The 17,436-nt window shown below is 37.5% G+C and overlaps 1 protein-coding gene across 2 annotated transcripts in view; it reads left to right on the top strand.

Moving 5' to 3' along the window:
• The window catches only part of CHCHD3 (coiled-coil-helix-coiled-coil-helix domain containing 3), a 278,408-nt gene that overhangs the window by 94,170 nt on the left and 166,802 nt on the right, over positions 1-17,436 (top strand). For both annotated transcript variants that reach the window (XM_077857382.1, XM_077857383.1), the window contains exon 4: positions 3,011-3,128. In XM_077857382.1, coding sequence (XP_077713508.1) covers positions 3,011-3,128 — 118 coding nt within the window. The remainder of the gene's footprint in view (positions 1-3,010; positions 3,129-17,436) is intronic.

Genomic DNA, 17,436 nt, shown 5'->3' with positions numbered 1-17,436 from the left:
ACAAGACCCAGGGAGGTTAGCTCAAGTCTTCACTCAGCTAGTACGTGCTGGAACCTTGATTTGGACCCAGGACTCCCAACTCCAAAGTTTGTGCATCTATACCAGGTATTGCAAACTGATACCTTATTTTTATTATAACATTGAAGGCCTTTGTGCTCAAGTTTTTGCTTCTTTTTCATTAGTTTGTCAAAACTTTTTAAGTTGAGCCCCTTTTAACTCCATTTGTAATTAAAATTGGTATCATATGCAAATAAATTAAATTAGAAAAAAATACTCAGGTAAGTATTATAAGATAAACAATACTTTAAAATATGCTACACCCCATGTGGTAGATATGAGAAGATTTAGTTGAATAGTCTTCATTTTATGTTACTGAATTAATAATGTAATTTTTATAGTAGTTGTATATATGGATGTAAAATCCCTGGCAGAGTGCTTGGCATATGGTAGGTGATCTAGGCATGATAGTAATTTTTATTATTTTATTTTAGTTTCCACTTGACTTGTAACCTAGGTAGTATCTTTTACTTGTGGATGACATGCCAGTAAAAGGCTTTAACTGCACCATTTCATAATCTGATACAGTAGTCTCAGCAGTTACCAGCACACTGTTCTTATGTGGACCACTTCATTTTTGTTGTTATTCTCCTTTTGTAGATCTCCAGGATTTATGTGGGTAGAAGTATATTTCTGGTAATTGAGGGCTGTGGCTCTCATTTCAGTATGCATTAGAATCACCTGGAGAGCTTATTAAAAGGCAGTTTATGGGGGCACTACCCCCACACTTTGTAATTCAGTAGGTGTGGGTGGTGTCCGAGTGTTTGCATTTCTAACAGATCCCCACAGATGCTGCTGCTGCTATTCTACAGAAGTGGCGAGACTTCTAATGATCAGTGTTCTTTTACGAGTATTCACGTCCACTGAGTTACTGTATTGATAGTATTGATGCTGCTGAACTTACTGTGAAATAATATGGAGAAATTTGGTTTATGTAAGTGTAATTGTTCTTACTGCTTAAGGAAAAGCTTCTAATTTTTTTTTTTTAAAGATTTTATGTATTTATTCATGAGAGACACACAGAAAGAGGCAGAGACACAGGCAGAGCAAGAAGCAGGTTCCCCGTGGGGATTCCGATATGGGACTCGACCCCAGGACCCCGAGATCATGACCTGAGCCAAAGGCACATGCTCAACCACTGAGCCACCCAGGTGTCTCAAGGAAAAGCTTCTAGAGGTTACTTTTGTTTTAGAGAACTTCAAAGTGTAGGTTTTAATGTATGTCTATTATTTATCTTTATTCAAGACATAAAAACACATGGGTTCAATTTTTAAGAATGTGTTTTACAATTTTATATATATGTATTTTTAGTGATTTATTTATTTGATAGAGAATATGCAGGGAGGGGCAGAGGGAGAGAATCTTTAAGCAGAACCCGCCTCCCCCCTCCCCCAACCGAGAGCCCTACTCGGGACTCCATCCCAGGACCCATGATCATGACCTGAGAGTCAGATGCTCAACTGACTGAGCCACCAGGCACCCCTCGGATTCTATTTTTAATTATAATTGATTATAATGGATATCCCTGGGTGGCTCAGCGGTTTGGCGCCTGCCTTTGGCCCGGGGTGCGATCCTGGAGTCCCGGATCGAGCCCTGCGTCGGGCTCCCGGCATGGAGCCTTCTTCTCCCTCTGCCTGTGTCTCTGCCTCTCACTCTCTCTCTCTCTGTGTCTATCATGAATGAATAAATAAAAAATCTTTAAAAAAATAATTGATTATAATGAAATTTGGTTGTAATTGACTTCTGAGAATTTCAGAGTATCTGGATGATGTGGCAATTTAAAAATAGTAATAGAATTTTTTATTTTCTTTAGTTCTTTTCAAGAATCTTTTAAAAACAAATTTGATAGACTAGTATTGAATTCAATTTGGTACTCTTCATTCCCACTTACTTACAAAGTAGATTTCACTCAGAATTTCACTTATATCAACATAACAGTTTTACTTTTTCTTCTTAAAGCATCGCTTGTACCTTTGGGGATAAGATGGTGTAGAGGGGTTATTCTTCAAGAGAAGAAAAGGCAATCAGAAAATTTTGTCCATAAGATTAGACTAAAATGTATTCAGTGATTACTGAATGCCTTTATGTGCCAGGCATTATGGTGAAAATTGGTGCCAAAGTAATTTATCTTTTTCATGCACAATGAGGGGTTTTAGTGGATTGTAACTTAATATGATGTAATTGTGTGATGAGGTTACTGATAAACCCAGTGCTGTCAGATGCTTCATTAATAGAATTAGTATTGTGTACAGACCTTGGGAGGTGAAGTTCTGCTGTCTTATTTTGCTAGACTATGTCCACAGTGTTACATTTGGTCTGGGGCTAAGGGACAAATTGGAGTCATTCCAGAAGTGAGGATCCCTGCTGTTCAAAGGTCTGGCCATTTTTGCAGATGAGGATCGTTGGAAAGTAGGAGTAATTTATCTTGAGGGAAGAGATCTTAATTATGTTTTTAATTCCTTGCTGTAATGTAAGATCCCTGAGGACAGGGACCCATCCTTTCTTGTTCAGCATTTTGTCATTAGGGCCTTATGCAATGGTGGGTGTATATTCAACAAACTGTTGGATGAGGCAATTTTGAGGGGAAGATGATGGTTAGTTTCAAATATTTGTCTTGTAGATGGCTTGTTAATTAGATTTACTGCTTGTATCTCCAGAGGACAAATGGAGGCACCAGGGATGGAATTTTTAGGTGGGCACATTTCAATTTTACATAAGAACGTTGTAAAACTAGTTAAGCAAGTCCTATCAATAAACTTTTTTAGGGATTTGAATTCTGCCATTTTAAATGCTTGGGCAGAGGCTGTATGGGGCCTTAACTAGAAAATATACCTGCTTTTAATAAATATAGGTAAAGGTGATTTCTGCTATTTCTCTTTTTATTTAAGTATTTTGTTAAATAATAACCAATAACATAGTTTTTCCAAAAGTTAGTCCTTTTTTGTCTTTTCAGACTAAAGCAAGGCAAAGAACTGGACCGGGAGAGGGCTTTTGCCAATGAGCAGTTAACCAGAGCTATTCTTCGAGAGAGGATATCAAGTGAAGAAGAACGAGCCAAGGCAAAGCACCTGGTGAGTATTAAAGATTTAATAGAAATGTCTTGTCTACAAGGAGATCACTGATGTTTGGGAAAAGCTAATGATGCCTTACCAGCTTTTAGTGTTGACAAAATGCATGGTCTTTCTCTTTGCTTAGATTTTCTTGTGTGTGTGTGTGTGTGTGTTTTGCCTTTCACAAGTTGTTGACAATTTGCAAAGATTAACCGTGAAGGACTTTTTAAAGCAGGTAACTAGAGAATTATTGCAGTAAAGATCAACAGGGAGACACTGGCACAAGCATCTTGCCTGAAGGGATATTGCTTGTTTGCTCTCCCCACCCCTGCCCCGATTTTGATTTCATTGTATTTGAAACCTCTGGGGGCAAGCAGCCTATCTTGTTTCTCTTTCTGCTTGCAACCACCAGATTTTAGTCCAGGAAGTCTCCAGCAAAGGTGAGTAAGGTTTGGTCAGTCACTTTCTGGGATTGATCGATTGATTTTACTTTCTGGGCTTTAGAAAGGGAAAAATGTAGAGCAAAGACTTTGAGGGAATGATCTTCTTAAAGAAAGGGAATCTTTTTTTTTTTTTTAAAGAACTCTTCAAAAAAGATTTAAAAGCAAAGACTACATAAACATGTTTAAAAATGATTATTAATAGCAGGGAGAAAATTTAAAAGGCACGCCTAAATCTGTCATTCTTATATAACCATGATTTACACTGGGGTATGTTTCCTCTAGACAATTTTTATTTCCTAGGTCTATTACATACTTAGAATATATGAGAATTTGTATATATAAGAATGGATAAATATTTGAACAACGCACCTATAGCATTTAGCATCATGAACATTTTTCTTACATCAACGAATGTTCTTCTGAAATGGAATTTTTAATGGCTGAATAAAGTTCTTTTGTCTTTGTGCATCATAATGTAGCAAACGATTTTCCCGTTAGGTAAAAGTGGGGCTGCTCTGGTTGAAGCCTGGGGTCCTGACTACTTACCTTCCATTTCACCCTTCCTAGAAATCCACATCTACCTTCTCAAACCTTTAGTGTTCATTGGAGTGTAGTTAGTAATTCAGTGGAGAGGTAAAATGAGACTAGGTGATGTACCCAGCTCAGCAGGCAATTAAAAATTGTTTAAAAATTGATAAGAAAAGTATCAGTTTTTGTTCTCTGGTATTTTCCCTTTCTTGGAGAGGTCACGTGCCATTAGAGAAAATAAAAGGAAGCCAATGTGCAATCCATTTCTCCAAAAACTAATTCAAGGTCCACACTGAATGAATAGACAGTGAAACCAGAACAAAGGTGATGGACCAAGAAAGAAATGTCCAGGGAAGGCTGTTTTGTAACTCTCTTCTTTTTCCATTCTAGGGTTATAGGATATAGATGGCAAATTACAGTATCTCTCAGATTTCAGCACCTATCATAATATTAGCCAAATAGAGCCCTTATAGCACTTTGGGAATAAAAGTAGAATTTATGCAATAGGATTGTAGTTGATCAGTCCTGGCTTGCATGTTCTTAGATGTTTGAGTGGTAGTTCATGATCAAAGCAACATGACTGCCCACAGTATAATTTAGGTACCTGATGATTCCCAACTTACATATAAGATTAACCCCCTGTATTGTTATTATTCATTATAGAAAGCATGCATATTCGCTGCGTGAGGATCAGAAAGTAAACAGAAAAAAATACTAAGGTCAGTTAAATGACCACTATCCAGAGATAATTGCTGTTAACATTTTGGCTTATTTTTATATTCCTTTCCCCATTCCACTAAGTCTGTATAAAACATTTATATTAATATGTTTATATGTATTTCCCCAAACATAGACAATAGTATACATAGTCTCATATAATTCTGGACATCAAAAAATAATTTAGATTATAAGGTAAAAATCTTTCTCTATTAATAAATATATATTTGTATGACCATTTTTAATGACTGAATGTATTTCACTGAATTTTCTTCTAATAAAATTTCTTTCTAGAAAATTTGGAAAATAGAAAAATTACTAAGGAACCACCTCATACTCATTAGGATGGCTACTATCCAAAAAAACAAAAACAAAAACAGACAATAACAAGTATTGGCAAGGATGTGGTGGAAATGTAAAATGGCACAGCCACTATGGAAACCATTATGGCGGTTTCTCAAAAGACTAAAAATAGAATTACCATATGATTCAGCCAACCCACTTCTGGGTACTTATCCAAAAGATTTGAAAGCAGAGTTTCAAAGAGATATTTGTATGCCCATGTTCACAGCAGCTTATTCACAGTAGCCAAAAGGTGGAAGCAGCCCAAGTGTATATCAACAGATGAATGCATGAACAAAATGGGGTGTACACTTAGAATGAGATGTCACTCAGCCTTAAGGAAGGAAATTCTGACACATGCTAAGACATAGATGAACCTCGAGGACGTTATGGTAAGTAAAATAATCCAGTCACAAAAAGACGAATGCTGTAGGATTCCATTTAGATGAAATATCTAGAGTGGTCAGATCTATAGCGGTAGAATGCAGAAGGATGGTTGCCCTGGGTTTGTGGGGAGAGAGAAATGGAACACTTTTCAATGGGTATAGAGTTTCAGTTTTGAAAGATGAAAACAGTTCTGGAGATTGGGTATATAACAGTGTTAATGTACTTTTCCTGAACTTTTCACATCTAAGTGGTTAAGATGGCAAATTTTATGTTTATGTGTATTTTTGTCACAATTAAAGATAAAAAATTCTAAGGAAATAAGCATTTACTGCACCTATAATATTTAAAGAGTATACAGTTCATTTTTTCTTTCTCCCCATGTGTGTACAGTCCAGGTTTCCAGATTCTACATCTTGTATAACATGTGATACGGGATGTGATTTAAGTCTAATGTTGTCCCTGCGTCCTCAGCTGGGGACACGGGCATCCCCAGAACCCATAGTTCATGTGAGAGGCACCCTGAGGATGTTAGCACGGTTCTGCTGTGAGGCTGGGTCCCCATTGCTTCCATTCTTAACCCTAACATGGGGGACTGTTTGGGTGATGGCCAAACATTGATTTGGTCCTCTTCATTTAGAACCCGAATGTTGCAGCCTTGAAAAAAGTAAAGGTTGGGCGGGGATCCCCGGGTGGCTCAGCGGTTTAGCGCCTGCCTTTGCCTGCCTTTGCCCCAGGGCACGATCCTGGAGACCCAGGATCGAGTCCCACGTCAGGCTCCCTGCATGGAGCCTGCTTCTCCCTCTGCCTGTGTCTCTGCCTCTTTCTCTCTGTGTCTATCGTTCGTTAATAAATAAATAAATAAATAAATAAATAAATAAATAAATAAATAAATCTTTAAAAAAAAAGTAAAGGTTGGGGTTCACATGTTGCAAGGAATTAGAAAGCTTGCTTTCAGGAGAACTAGAAAAAAAGGAAACAAAATTGATGTGATATTGGTACTGTGAAATAAAACTAACTCTACTCCCAGCCCCCATGTTCCTCCACCCACTAGCAGTTGACATTTAGATTGCTTGCTTTCTCCTTACATGGGAGTTTGCGCTTCTCTTCCCAGAGAGCTTTACAGAGGCTCTTTGAAGGACAAAGTCACGAGAGCCTTGTTGCTGAAGTTTTAAAATAGGATCAGATCTGACTTTCCCTTTAGGAAGAATTGCTTTAGTTGGAGAAGCTGTAAGGACTATTCTAGATCTGAAAAGACCGTGGCAGCCAGTCACCCTACTTCTTACTCATTGGAATGATAATTTTAGTTAGCAGTTTTGCCCAGAAGTCTTGAAGAGGCAGTTCACTGATAATCTTACCTACATGAAAATGCTAAATACAATTCACATTAAAAGAATGCTTCTTAGGAAAGCACCTCCATAAAGAATGAAGATTTCATAATAGGACAGCAGCAGGCAACTGTAAAGTTTGTGCAACTTGACATTCTGTGAATCATTAAGATCTCATACATATAAATCTAACATTTGCTATGTCATTAGATTAAAAAAATTTAAACTGTAGAGACTTGTGTCTTTAAGTTTGCAGTTACATTTCTTTTTAAAATGCTGATTAAAATTTTGACTTACTTTTTTTTCTGTCTTATTAAATTTTGCTGATTTGATGACATTAGTCTTTTTTGTCATCATCACTTAACGGTGATTTATTTTATTTTTTTTTAAGATTTATTTATCCATGAGAGACACAAAGAGATGCAGAGAGAGAGGCAGAGACACAAGCAGAGGGAGAAGCAGGCTCCATGCAGGGAGCCCCATGTGGGACTCTATCCTGGGACTCCAGGATCACGCCCTGAGCTGAAGGCAGCACTAAACTGCTGAGCCACCTTGGCTGCCCTCTTTTTTCTTTTTTAACCTCAACTTTAAAATAACCTAAAATTTACCTAAAGAAATATTTAAATATTTATACATCTAGTTGTAAAATAGTTTCCTTCACCCATTGGACAATGTTTTAGTGAGTGCTTACTATATGAGAAACACTGGGCTAGATACCAAGAATATATAAATGAAAGAGACAAACTCTTGTCCGTAAGAAGTTCACAGTGGGGCACCTGGGTGGCTCATTTGGTTAGGTGCTCAACTCTTGGTTTCAGCTTGGGTCGTAATCTCAGAGTCCTGAGATCAAGCCTTGTTTCAGGCTCTGTGCTCAGTGTAGAGTCTGCCTGAGATTCTCTTTCCTCCTTTTCCTCTTCCTTTTCCCCCTGCTCTCTCTCTCTCTCTCTTTCTCTCTCTTTCTCAAAGAAAGAGAAATAAATCAATTCATAGTATAATGGTATAATGGGGGAGACACTGATACATTAAAAATAATGTTAAGAAGGGCTAACTCTGTTAATAGAGCCATATATTCTTGTGAGAATTCTCAGTTTGGGGAAAGCAGGGACTTTCTTTTAACTCCTTGCTATATATGCAATCATTTGTTCAACACATATTTGGGTGCCCAATATATACTAGTTCCTAGCAAGGGGAAATTAGTCAATTCATACTTGTTGATTGAATAAATGAAGAATTGAATCTATTCAAGCCTTGAAAATGGGAGAGGAAGTGGGAGAGAATAGGAAAGATTTCTCAGGGAAGTGGTGCCTGAGCTGAGTCTTGGAGGTATGAGTGGGAATTACACATATGTCTGAGGAGTGGGGATGGCCTAGTCTTAAATATTGCTGGTGAAAGCTTGGGGGCACAGGGACAGTGGGACACTACCAGGAATGGCTGAGTCAGAGGTCCAGGGCAAGGAGCATTGAAGAGTGAAGCAGAAATTGCAGGGCTAAGGTCATGAGTTCTATGAATGTAATCCAAGGAACCCTGGACTGGATACATATAAGGGTTTAGAAGGGCAGAAATAAAATAGTTGGGCATTTTGGTATCTCACTCTAGTGAAGTGTGAAGGATAGACTAGAAGAGGAAGTGAATGGAAATGGGCAAGTTAGAAGTCTTTACATTAATCCAAGAGAGAATAAGTGGTGCTTGAATTAGGACAGTGCTATTGGGGATGGAGAGAAAAGAGGGAGAGGTAAGTGATACTTACGTGATAGTATGACTAGGATTTTAGATTTGAAGGGTTGAGAGAAATGTCAAGGGTAGCCCCAAGGTGTCTGTTATTAGAAACCCTCTTATTTTAAACAGGAAAAGTAGTAATGAATTACAAACAATCTGGGTTAAATGTATATTGTGAAGTATAACTTCAGTGTAGAATTAGAAAGATTCTGGCCTCAGATATGGCACTAATTATTTTGTTTGACTTTATTTATTTTAAAAAAGATTTTATCTATTCTTGAGAGACAGAGAGCAGAGACACAGGCAGAGGGAGAAGCAGGCCCCCCACAGAGAGCCCCATGCGGGACTCTATCCCCAGACCAGGATCATGTCCTGAGCCAAAGGCAAATGCTCAACCAATGAGCCACCTAGGCATCCGTATTTTGTTGGACTTTATTTATTTTTAAAAGATTTAAAAAAATATTTTATTTATTCATGAGAGAGAGAGAGAGAGAGAGAGGAAGAGACAGGCAGAGGGAGAAGCAGGCTCCATGCAGGGAACCTGACGTGGGACTCAATCCCAGGTCTACAGGATCATGCCCTGGGCTGAAGGAGGTGCTAAACCGCTGAGCCACCGGGGCTGTCCTTGTTGGACTTTAGATGAGATCATTAGATCATTATGTATTTTGGTCCCTTTCTGCATTCCTCTCCTTTGCAAATTAATTAAACACCTACTGTGTGCTAGGCACTGTTAGTTGCTGGGGATGCCAAAATGAACTACATCTGGTTGCTTTTCCTCGAGAGTCTCCTGTCAAGTATAAGGTTTGTGGGAAGGTCATTCTTAACCTTGAACTTTTTTCCTACTTATATTTCTTTGGATCTCTAAAACGTCATAGTGTTTAGAAAAAAAAATAACACTAAAAAATAGAGAAGATGAATGCATAAATTTAGTTTTTCTAAATTTAAGTGACTGTTTCACCAAAATGTCACTTTTATCCCCACTTTCCTTTTTGTCTGAAATGCACCAGTGAAGCAATCAAGAAGAAGAATTGATTAATTTTGTGCTGTGTGCTTTTCAGTTCTGTGTTTTGTTTGTGCTTCAAACTGTGACAGTTGAAATTTCATGGCAAAAAAAGAGAAAGGTTTTGAAATTTGGGGTATGGAGGAAAATGACTAAATTAAAAGGAGTAGATAAGAATACCACTGCTGCCCAAATATAAGTGGCATTCTGGCCAAGGGCAGAGGATGCAGTTGGAGGTGTCATTTTGAAATGATCAACATGGTTCTTGCTAAAAAATTCTCAATAAAAAACAGTAAGACTAATCACTTGGGGCTTTCAGTGTCATTAAAATTAACCAGGTGAGTCAAGTTGCAGTGTAGCGGCAGTTCTCCTAGGTTCTTTTATTGGGCACTTAAACATACTTAAAAAAAAACTGTTACAGGGACGCCTGGGTGGCTCAGCAGTTTAGCGCCTGCCTTTGGCCCAGGGCATGATCCTGGCTGGAGTCCTGGGATCGAATCCCACATCAGGCTCCCTGCATGGCGCCTGCTTCTCCCTCTTCCTGAGTCTGCTTCTCTCTCTGTGTCTCTCATGAATAAATAAATACAATCTTTAAAAAAAAAAAACTGTTGCAGTTTTTTGGGTGCAATTTAGCACTTTGATTATAATCTCTATTAGTGTGTTCCCTCTGGTTATATAAACCGTGTGCTGGTTTTCTTTTTCTTTCTTTTTTTTTTTTTTTCTGGTTTTCTTGCAAAAAAAAAAAACCACCAAGCCCCAAATGTTGTGACATGCATGGTATATTAAATTTACTTTCAATGCCAGAAAATGAATTTAATGATTTTGAGCTTTTGCTTTTGAAGACTATTTAAATGTAGAATTTCTACTTTATGTGTGAGGGATCTAAACCATGTAAGTATGAAATATTTTCCTCAGTGTTACTGGTAAGAATGGGACCTGGGATCCATCTATAAGTCCTATTATTGACTCTTGCTCAATTACTGTCTGAATAGGAAGTTTAAAGAGCCTTTATCCCTTAAGACCAGTAGGAGCAGAGGCTCAGTGCATCGTTTTGCCTCCTGTGTGTTTGGATTCAGCAGGCCATTACAGTTTCCAGGACAGAGCATTTAGATGCCATCTTCTCTCTTTATGTTGTTTGTCATCATGTATGGTCGTTACTTCCTGTGTGTGTTAAAGCAGTATTATTATTGTCAGCGGGAGGGCACATAGTCCTATGAAGAGATTGTTAATGAAATACTCCATGGAAAGGCAGGGCCGCTTCAGGTGTGTTTGTTTGCTCCTGCAGTAAAAAGGAACAGCATGTTTTGTCTCAGCTTGCCAGCCTCACCATTATGTTAAGAGCCCAGAGAAAGAATAGGACTGGATTTACAGATTTCAGTATTGCTTCTATTCTGAGAGCCTAACCAGATGAATATATTTCTCGAATGTACATGGTCATACCCCCTTCTCATCCAGCTTTACAGAAATGCCTGGGATCTCAACATTACCAAATAGCCTTAGAGAAGCATGATATCATGCTGAGCAGATACTGAGGGGCCCGGAGCAGGGAATGGCTGAGTGTTCTTCTGGTAAGGAGATTAAATCTCACCGTCAGGGATGATGAGTCAGTCCACTGAACACAATGTACAGGTGATGGCAATTTGCTTGTGTTGCTTTTTTCCAAGGAAGTATTCTCTGGCTGTGTGACCTTGTTGACAAAGTGATTAGAGAGGAAATAGCACAGTTGACTATAATGCTCTTGGGTGTTCTTACCAAAAACTAGTTGTATTCAAAGACCACTGTGAGGAGCAACTCTGCTTAGAATGTGCTGTCATATTTCCATTTGAAATGTACTTTAAAAAAATGCATGAGGTTGCTTGCAAATGGGTTGGCTCAGGGCAAGTCTTGCCGCGTGGTGTCCTATGTGGTAGCCGTGCCATCAATAGCTTATTGACATCCCATCAGTTGGGTCATTATGGGTGTCAAGGTAAGGTATGGGGAGCCCTGAGTAAAAAATCCATAGGTAACTAAGGTGCAAAGGGTTGGTTATAATTCAGTCTCTTTATAATGACCTGGCATTTATTGTTAATTTTTGCCTGCCTTCTTGAAATGAAATATCATTAGGCCTTTCGAATCTTACTTGAACTGACATCATAATCTCATTTCTTACTGAAGAGACTAAGAAATATGGCCCTTAGTTTGTTTTAACCTTTAACAAATTAAAAGTTTAACATAAATATAATGAGGCCTGTCAATCCTTATAAATCCCAAATAAGAGTTTTGCACATTATTTGGTGAATGAGACTGTAAAGCAAATGTGCTCCTTTTTTGTTCACCAGCAATCTTTTCAGTTTGTCTTCATGTCAGTTCTGATATAGCCTTGGAGAATTGCTTTCAACCTATTGTGGGCAGACCTGTGACGTAGTGAATTCAGCAGTAAATTGAATAGTAGTAATGTTTACTATGTGACATACCATGTGCAATGAGATCTGCTTCATTTTTGTTTTTCTGGCATTAAAATTTTCTCAATGTTGGACATTCTTTTTCATTAATCTTTTTAAAGGTTTTATTTATTTATTCATGAGAGACATAGGCAGAGAAGCAGGCTCCCAGGGGGGAGCCTGATGTGGGACTCAATCCCAGGACCCCGGGATCATGACCTGAGCCAAAGGCAGACGCTCAACCACTGAGCCACCCAGGTGTCCCAATGTTGGACATTCTTGAACAACTCTGTATCTATATTTATTTCTTTTCCATGTCCTCAATTTTATTGCTTAGTTAGAATTCCTAAGTGGGACTGAGTTATGTTCTTCCTGAGTTTCTTGATGTTTTAAACTGTGCCCTTCTTGTGAGGGAAGAAGGGTTTATTTTCATGTAGCCTAGGGTTATTCCCTTAACCAGAAAGACATTCAACATTTGGTTCCAATGTGACTCTCTCCATTCTTTTCTTTACTAACTATATTTTAAGGATGACTTCTCCTGAAAATACCAAGAGGCAGAATCACCAAATGAAGTAAGGCCTCCATTCACTAGAGAGCAGAAATCTGTTTACAAACCTGTAGTATTTATTACATACCTCATTTAGCCCATTCATCATTTTAATAGAAAAATGAGTCATTTTAGATGATTCTGAAATAATTCGAGGTAAACTACATAGCCCCAAGCAGAATATGATTTACTCAGCACCAAGCTATTTTCAAAAAAATGTAATGGAATGATCAGCACCAATAATTCATGATTACTTGTGGTAAACTCATCAGATGTCTTCATTGTCATAGAAATTTGTTGATGAAATTAAAAGTTAAGAGGAGGTTACTAACTAAATTCTCTATTCTTGCACCTTTTATGACAAATAGCTACAAAGCCCCATACTTAACTCTGTGTTTAAATATCCTCTGCCTGGGCAGCCTGGGTGGCACAGCGGTTTAGCACCACTTTCAGCCCAGGGCGTGATCCTGGAGACCCATGATTGAGTCCCACGTCGGGCTCCTTTCATGGAGCCTGCTTCTCCCTCTGCCTTTGTCTCTGCCTCTCTCCCTCTCTCTCTCTCTCTCTCTCTCTCTCTGTCTCTCATGAATAAACAAATAAAATATTTAAAAAAATAAAAATCCTCTGCCTGTTTAAAACACTGTAAATTTAATTCTAGATTGTGTTTAATATTCTCTTGATAAGAAAGAACATCAGTCAGTGTCACAGGGCAAATTTTATTGGAGATTATAGGCTTACTTATACACTTTCTGCTTAGGCACTAAACATTATTCTTTTTACAGTTTCTTTAGTCTGATTCTCAGATACACAGCTAGCTGATCGCCTGGGACCATAGCTCTAAACCCAAAAGGAATCACATAATGTTTCTATGTAGTGCTGTATTCCTCAGGAGCTTTGTTAATAACCAGCATCACAGTGAAAATAGTTGATACTTGATTTTAATACTTTTCATTTTAATACTTTTCATAACCAAGAGTTTTCAAGTCCAGTGTCTTACTTGGTGTTAATAATTGCTTGAATGGGTAGGACTTCCATCATTCCCCTTACAGCCAATGAAACACATGTTCAGAGAGACTCTGAACTTAAAGGTTGCACAGGGAATGAGCTACAAATTAGGTTCCCACTGCCTGTGTGATCTTATTAGTGGCACAATTTAGCAAATTTTGTTATTAAGTTTTTAACCTGTAGTAGTTTCTACCAGCTGTGTTAGAGTAAGGGGACTTTTAGAGGCAGGCAAATGGACAAAGGAGAAATTACTGGAGACATAAATAAAACAGGCATCAAAAGTCATGCATATGATGAGCACATGCAGGAAGTAAAAACACCACAGCATGATGGGCATACTATACTCATGGAGAAGGAACACGGAGGCAGGCAGCCCTAGCCAGTCTAGCAGGCCTTGTGTGGTATTGCTTAATGAAATAATGTATTCATAATTGCAACACTAGTGGGGATTAAGAATAATCTGTTTAAGGACAAGGAATGGAATAATATATATTATAACTAAAGTTTCCTTCTAAATTATTATTATTATTTTTTATTCTTCTAAATTATTTTGAATTGAAAAAGTTTTGGCATGTCAGGTTTTACATTTCAGTATTCAAAAAATTTCTCACCTGTGAATCTATACATTACAAAGGATACTGGTTAAATTAAATGTTATTGTATGCTTTTAAAAAGTCATTTTTGAGTGTATTTATCAAAAAAATTGTTATGATCTGTTATATTTTGGGAAAGGTGATTGATAGAGTTACCAAAGTACCTGGTTTGTAGCAATTACCTTCTTCCTTGCCCTCAGAAGAACACCAATAGATAACATCAGAATCTTTACCTTTTTTTTTTTTTTTTTTTTTTTTTTTTATGTGCAAGGTAATCTCTTTATTTGCAGGGGGAGGTAAGGGAAGATTCAATTTTTTTTTCTACTTTGGATAATAAAGATGTGTTAATCTAGCAGGATTCTTGTTGAGAATATAGACTTGATGCAGTAGCTTATTTATAAAAGTAAATGTATTGCAGTGTATTCAGTTTTGCATTTTGTGTTTTCATTGAATTTTATGAGAAATTTATTTATTTTTTAAAGATTTTATTTATTTATTTGAGAGAGAGAGAGAGATAGCCAGAGAGAGCACAAGCAGGGTGAAGAGGGAGAAGCAGACCGCCCGCTGAGCAGGGAGCCTGAGGTGGGATTTGATCCCAGGACACTGAGGTCATGACCTGAGCCAAAGACAGATGCTTAACCGACTGAGCCACCCAGGCACTCACATTGTATGAGAAATTTAAAGTAAAGATGTTCCATAGATTTTTCTTGTAAAGTCAAACTCGGAATAGTTTAAAAAATATATCACTGACCATTTTGGAGATTTGTTAAGTTAAAAAAAAAAAAAATGAACCAAATTGGGAATGTAGTTATGTAACCATTAATGCATTTTTCAATTGCATTTAATAATTCCAAGAATATTTCATATCGATAGCAGGTTAATTAATGTAATAGAAAAATTAGTCCACCTCATAAAAATAAGCTCTTTCCTCACAGCTATGGTGGAAGGATAGGAAATAGTTGGTAACTTATTTTTACTGTAGGTCTATTGTAAATTTAAAACCTGAGTATAAACAGGGTTAGATGATGTACTTGTCTGTTGAGTATGTATACTTTGTGTTGTATGTGGTAAAGGTATTTTTTAGGCACTATCAGAAATTTTAATTTTAAAATTAATTTCTTAAATTTTGAATTTTTAGCTTTCAGAAATTTTATAAGGACAAAACTTGCTCAGATTTGTCTTGTACACATTTTATCATTCTGTGTGTGCACACACGCATACACACGTATACACATTCTCCGAACCATTTTGCATGAGTTGCAGACATCATGCCAGTTTGCCCCCTTAATACTTGTACCCTTTAAAAATTAATGTGTGTGTTTCTTACATAACTGAGCACAGTTGTAAAAATCAGGAAATTTAGGGCAGCCCCGGTGGTTCAGTGGTTTAGTGCCGCCTTCAGCCCAGGGCCTGATCCTGGCGACCCGGTATTTTTTTTTTTTTTTAATTTTTATTTATTTATGATAGTCAGAGAGAAAGAGAGGCAGAGACACAGGCAGAGAGAAGCAGGCTCCATGTACCGGGAGCCCGACGTGGGAATCGATCCTGGGTCTCCAGGATCGTGCCCTAGGCCAAAGGCAGGCGCCAAACCGCTGCGCCACCCAGGGATCCCGGCGACCCGGTATTGAGTCCTACAGCAGGCTCCCTGCATGGAGTTTGCTTCTCCCTCTGCCTGTGTCTCTGCCCCTCTCTCTCTCTCTCTCTCTCTCTCTCTCTCTCTCTGTCTCTCGTTAATACATAAATAAAATCTTAAAAAAAAATATCAGGAAATTTAGCAACAGTGCAATAGTTTAATCTTTAATCCAGATTCCAGTAATGTTCATAGTAATATTTCCTCCTGAAACAGGATAGATTCCAGGATCATATATTGCACTTAGTTGTCATGTGTTAAAACATTTTAAGCCTGATTTGCAAACGATAGAATCAAGATGAATATGGTGTTGTTAATTTTAACTTATGAGTTCTTGCTGTTATTGTTAGAGTTTTACAAAGACAGAAGTGGAATGGGCAAAAAATGATAGGTGAGAAATTTTATTCAGACATGCAGACATAGATTAATATTCTGTATTGTGGGTGAAAATTCAATTGTTTGGGGTATTTTCTTTTCCTGAACCAAAATCAAAAGGACTTAAATGCTTTCACCAGCATCTTTATTGATTCTCTGTCTTTAAAATGTAGCAGACCTCCAACTTGTATCATTAAAAACTGTTAGTAAACTCTTATTTTGCTACAGAGTTTTTTAAATAATACTTTTATCTGAAATAGACACCCCCTCCCCCCCCATCGTCCTCTCTCTCAGGTATTACTTCATATAATTTTAGGCAAATTGCTTTTTTTGTGTGTCTTTTGTTTCTGTTTAAAATGAGGACAAGGTCATTAATGCACTTTGCTTTCAAGTCTGTTACCTTGATGAATAAATATATAAATAAAGGAGTTCTAAGAGAATGTAAAGTTCTACATATTTATAAATTGACTTTTCATAAAGTAATTTTGCTTTATGAATAGGTTACCAATTCCAAGAGTCACATTTATTTTAATTTTCTTTAGTTATTTTTTAAAAACCCATTTTAAAGAAGGAAAAGAGTTAAGTTGAAAGCCTCTATTTTCTTGGTGAAATTGGATTTTTGTTATTGAAAACTTACTTTTGATTAGTAGAAGTGGTTTAGTCACAGGCACAAGTATAAATGCTGTTAGCAGTCATGTATTGAAAGGGTCAAAATGAGAGGGGTCCTTTTCTTGGATTTAAGAGGATGGAATCTTTCTGCTAATATGTGCTCGTGGACTTAGAATGAAAACTCAGGCCTTTGGTTAGCAAAATAAGCTTAAATTGATATCAGTTAAAATAGAAATACAATATAATGAAAAGAATTGGTCTACTTTATACCTTTACAAAATAACCGTTAAATGCCATATATGTTTCTATACTGTAGTGAACTAAACCCTTTTGCTACCTCTAAGTCCAAATAAAGATTCATCTTTTTAAAGGCTTGCTTTATTTTCCATGTATTTCCCACTTATTTCCTCAATGTAATAAAATTTTTTATTTTTATTTTTTTAAAGATTTTCTTTATTTGAGAGATAGGAGCATGAGCATCAGGGCGGGGTAGAAAGAGAGGGAGAAGCAGGCTCCCCGCTGAGCAGGGAGCCCAAGGTGGGCTTGATTCCAGGACTCTGGGATCATGACCTGAGCCACCCAGGCACCCCTCCTGTGCTAATGTTTTAATGAGCATTGTACACTTACCTTGTCCATTTGTGGCATAATTTGTCTTTCTTAACCCCACCTCCCCTTTGCCATGTTGACCTTGT

The sequence above is a fragment of the Canis aureus genome, chromosome 18 (genome assembly GCF_053574225.1).
Source record: "Canis aureus isolate CA01 chromosome 18, VMU_Caureus_v.1.0, whole genome shotgun sequence".
Taxonomy (NCBI): Eukaryota; Metazoa; Chordata; class Mammalia; order Carnivora; family Canidae; genus Canis; species Canis aureus.
This window is presented reverse-complemented; position numbering and strand designations above follow the sequence as displayed.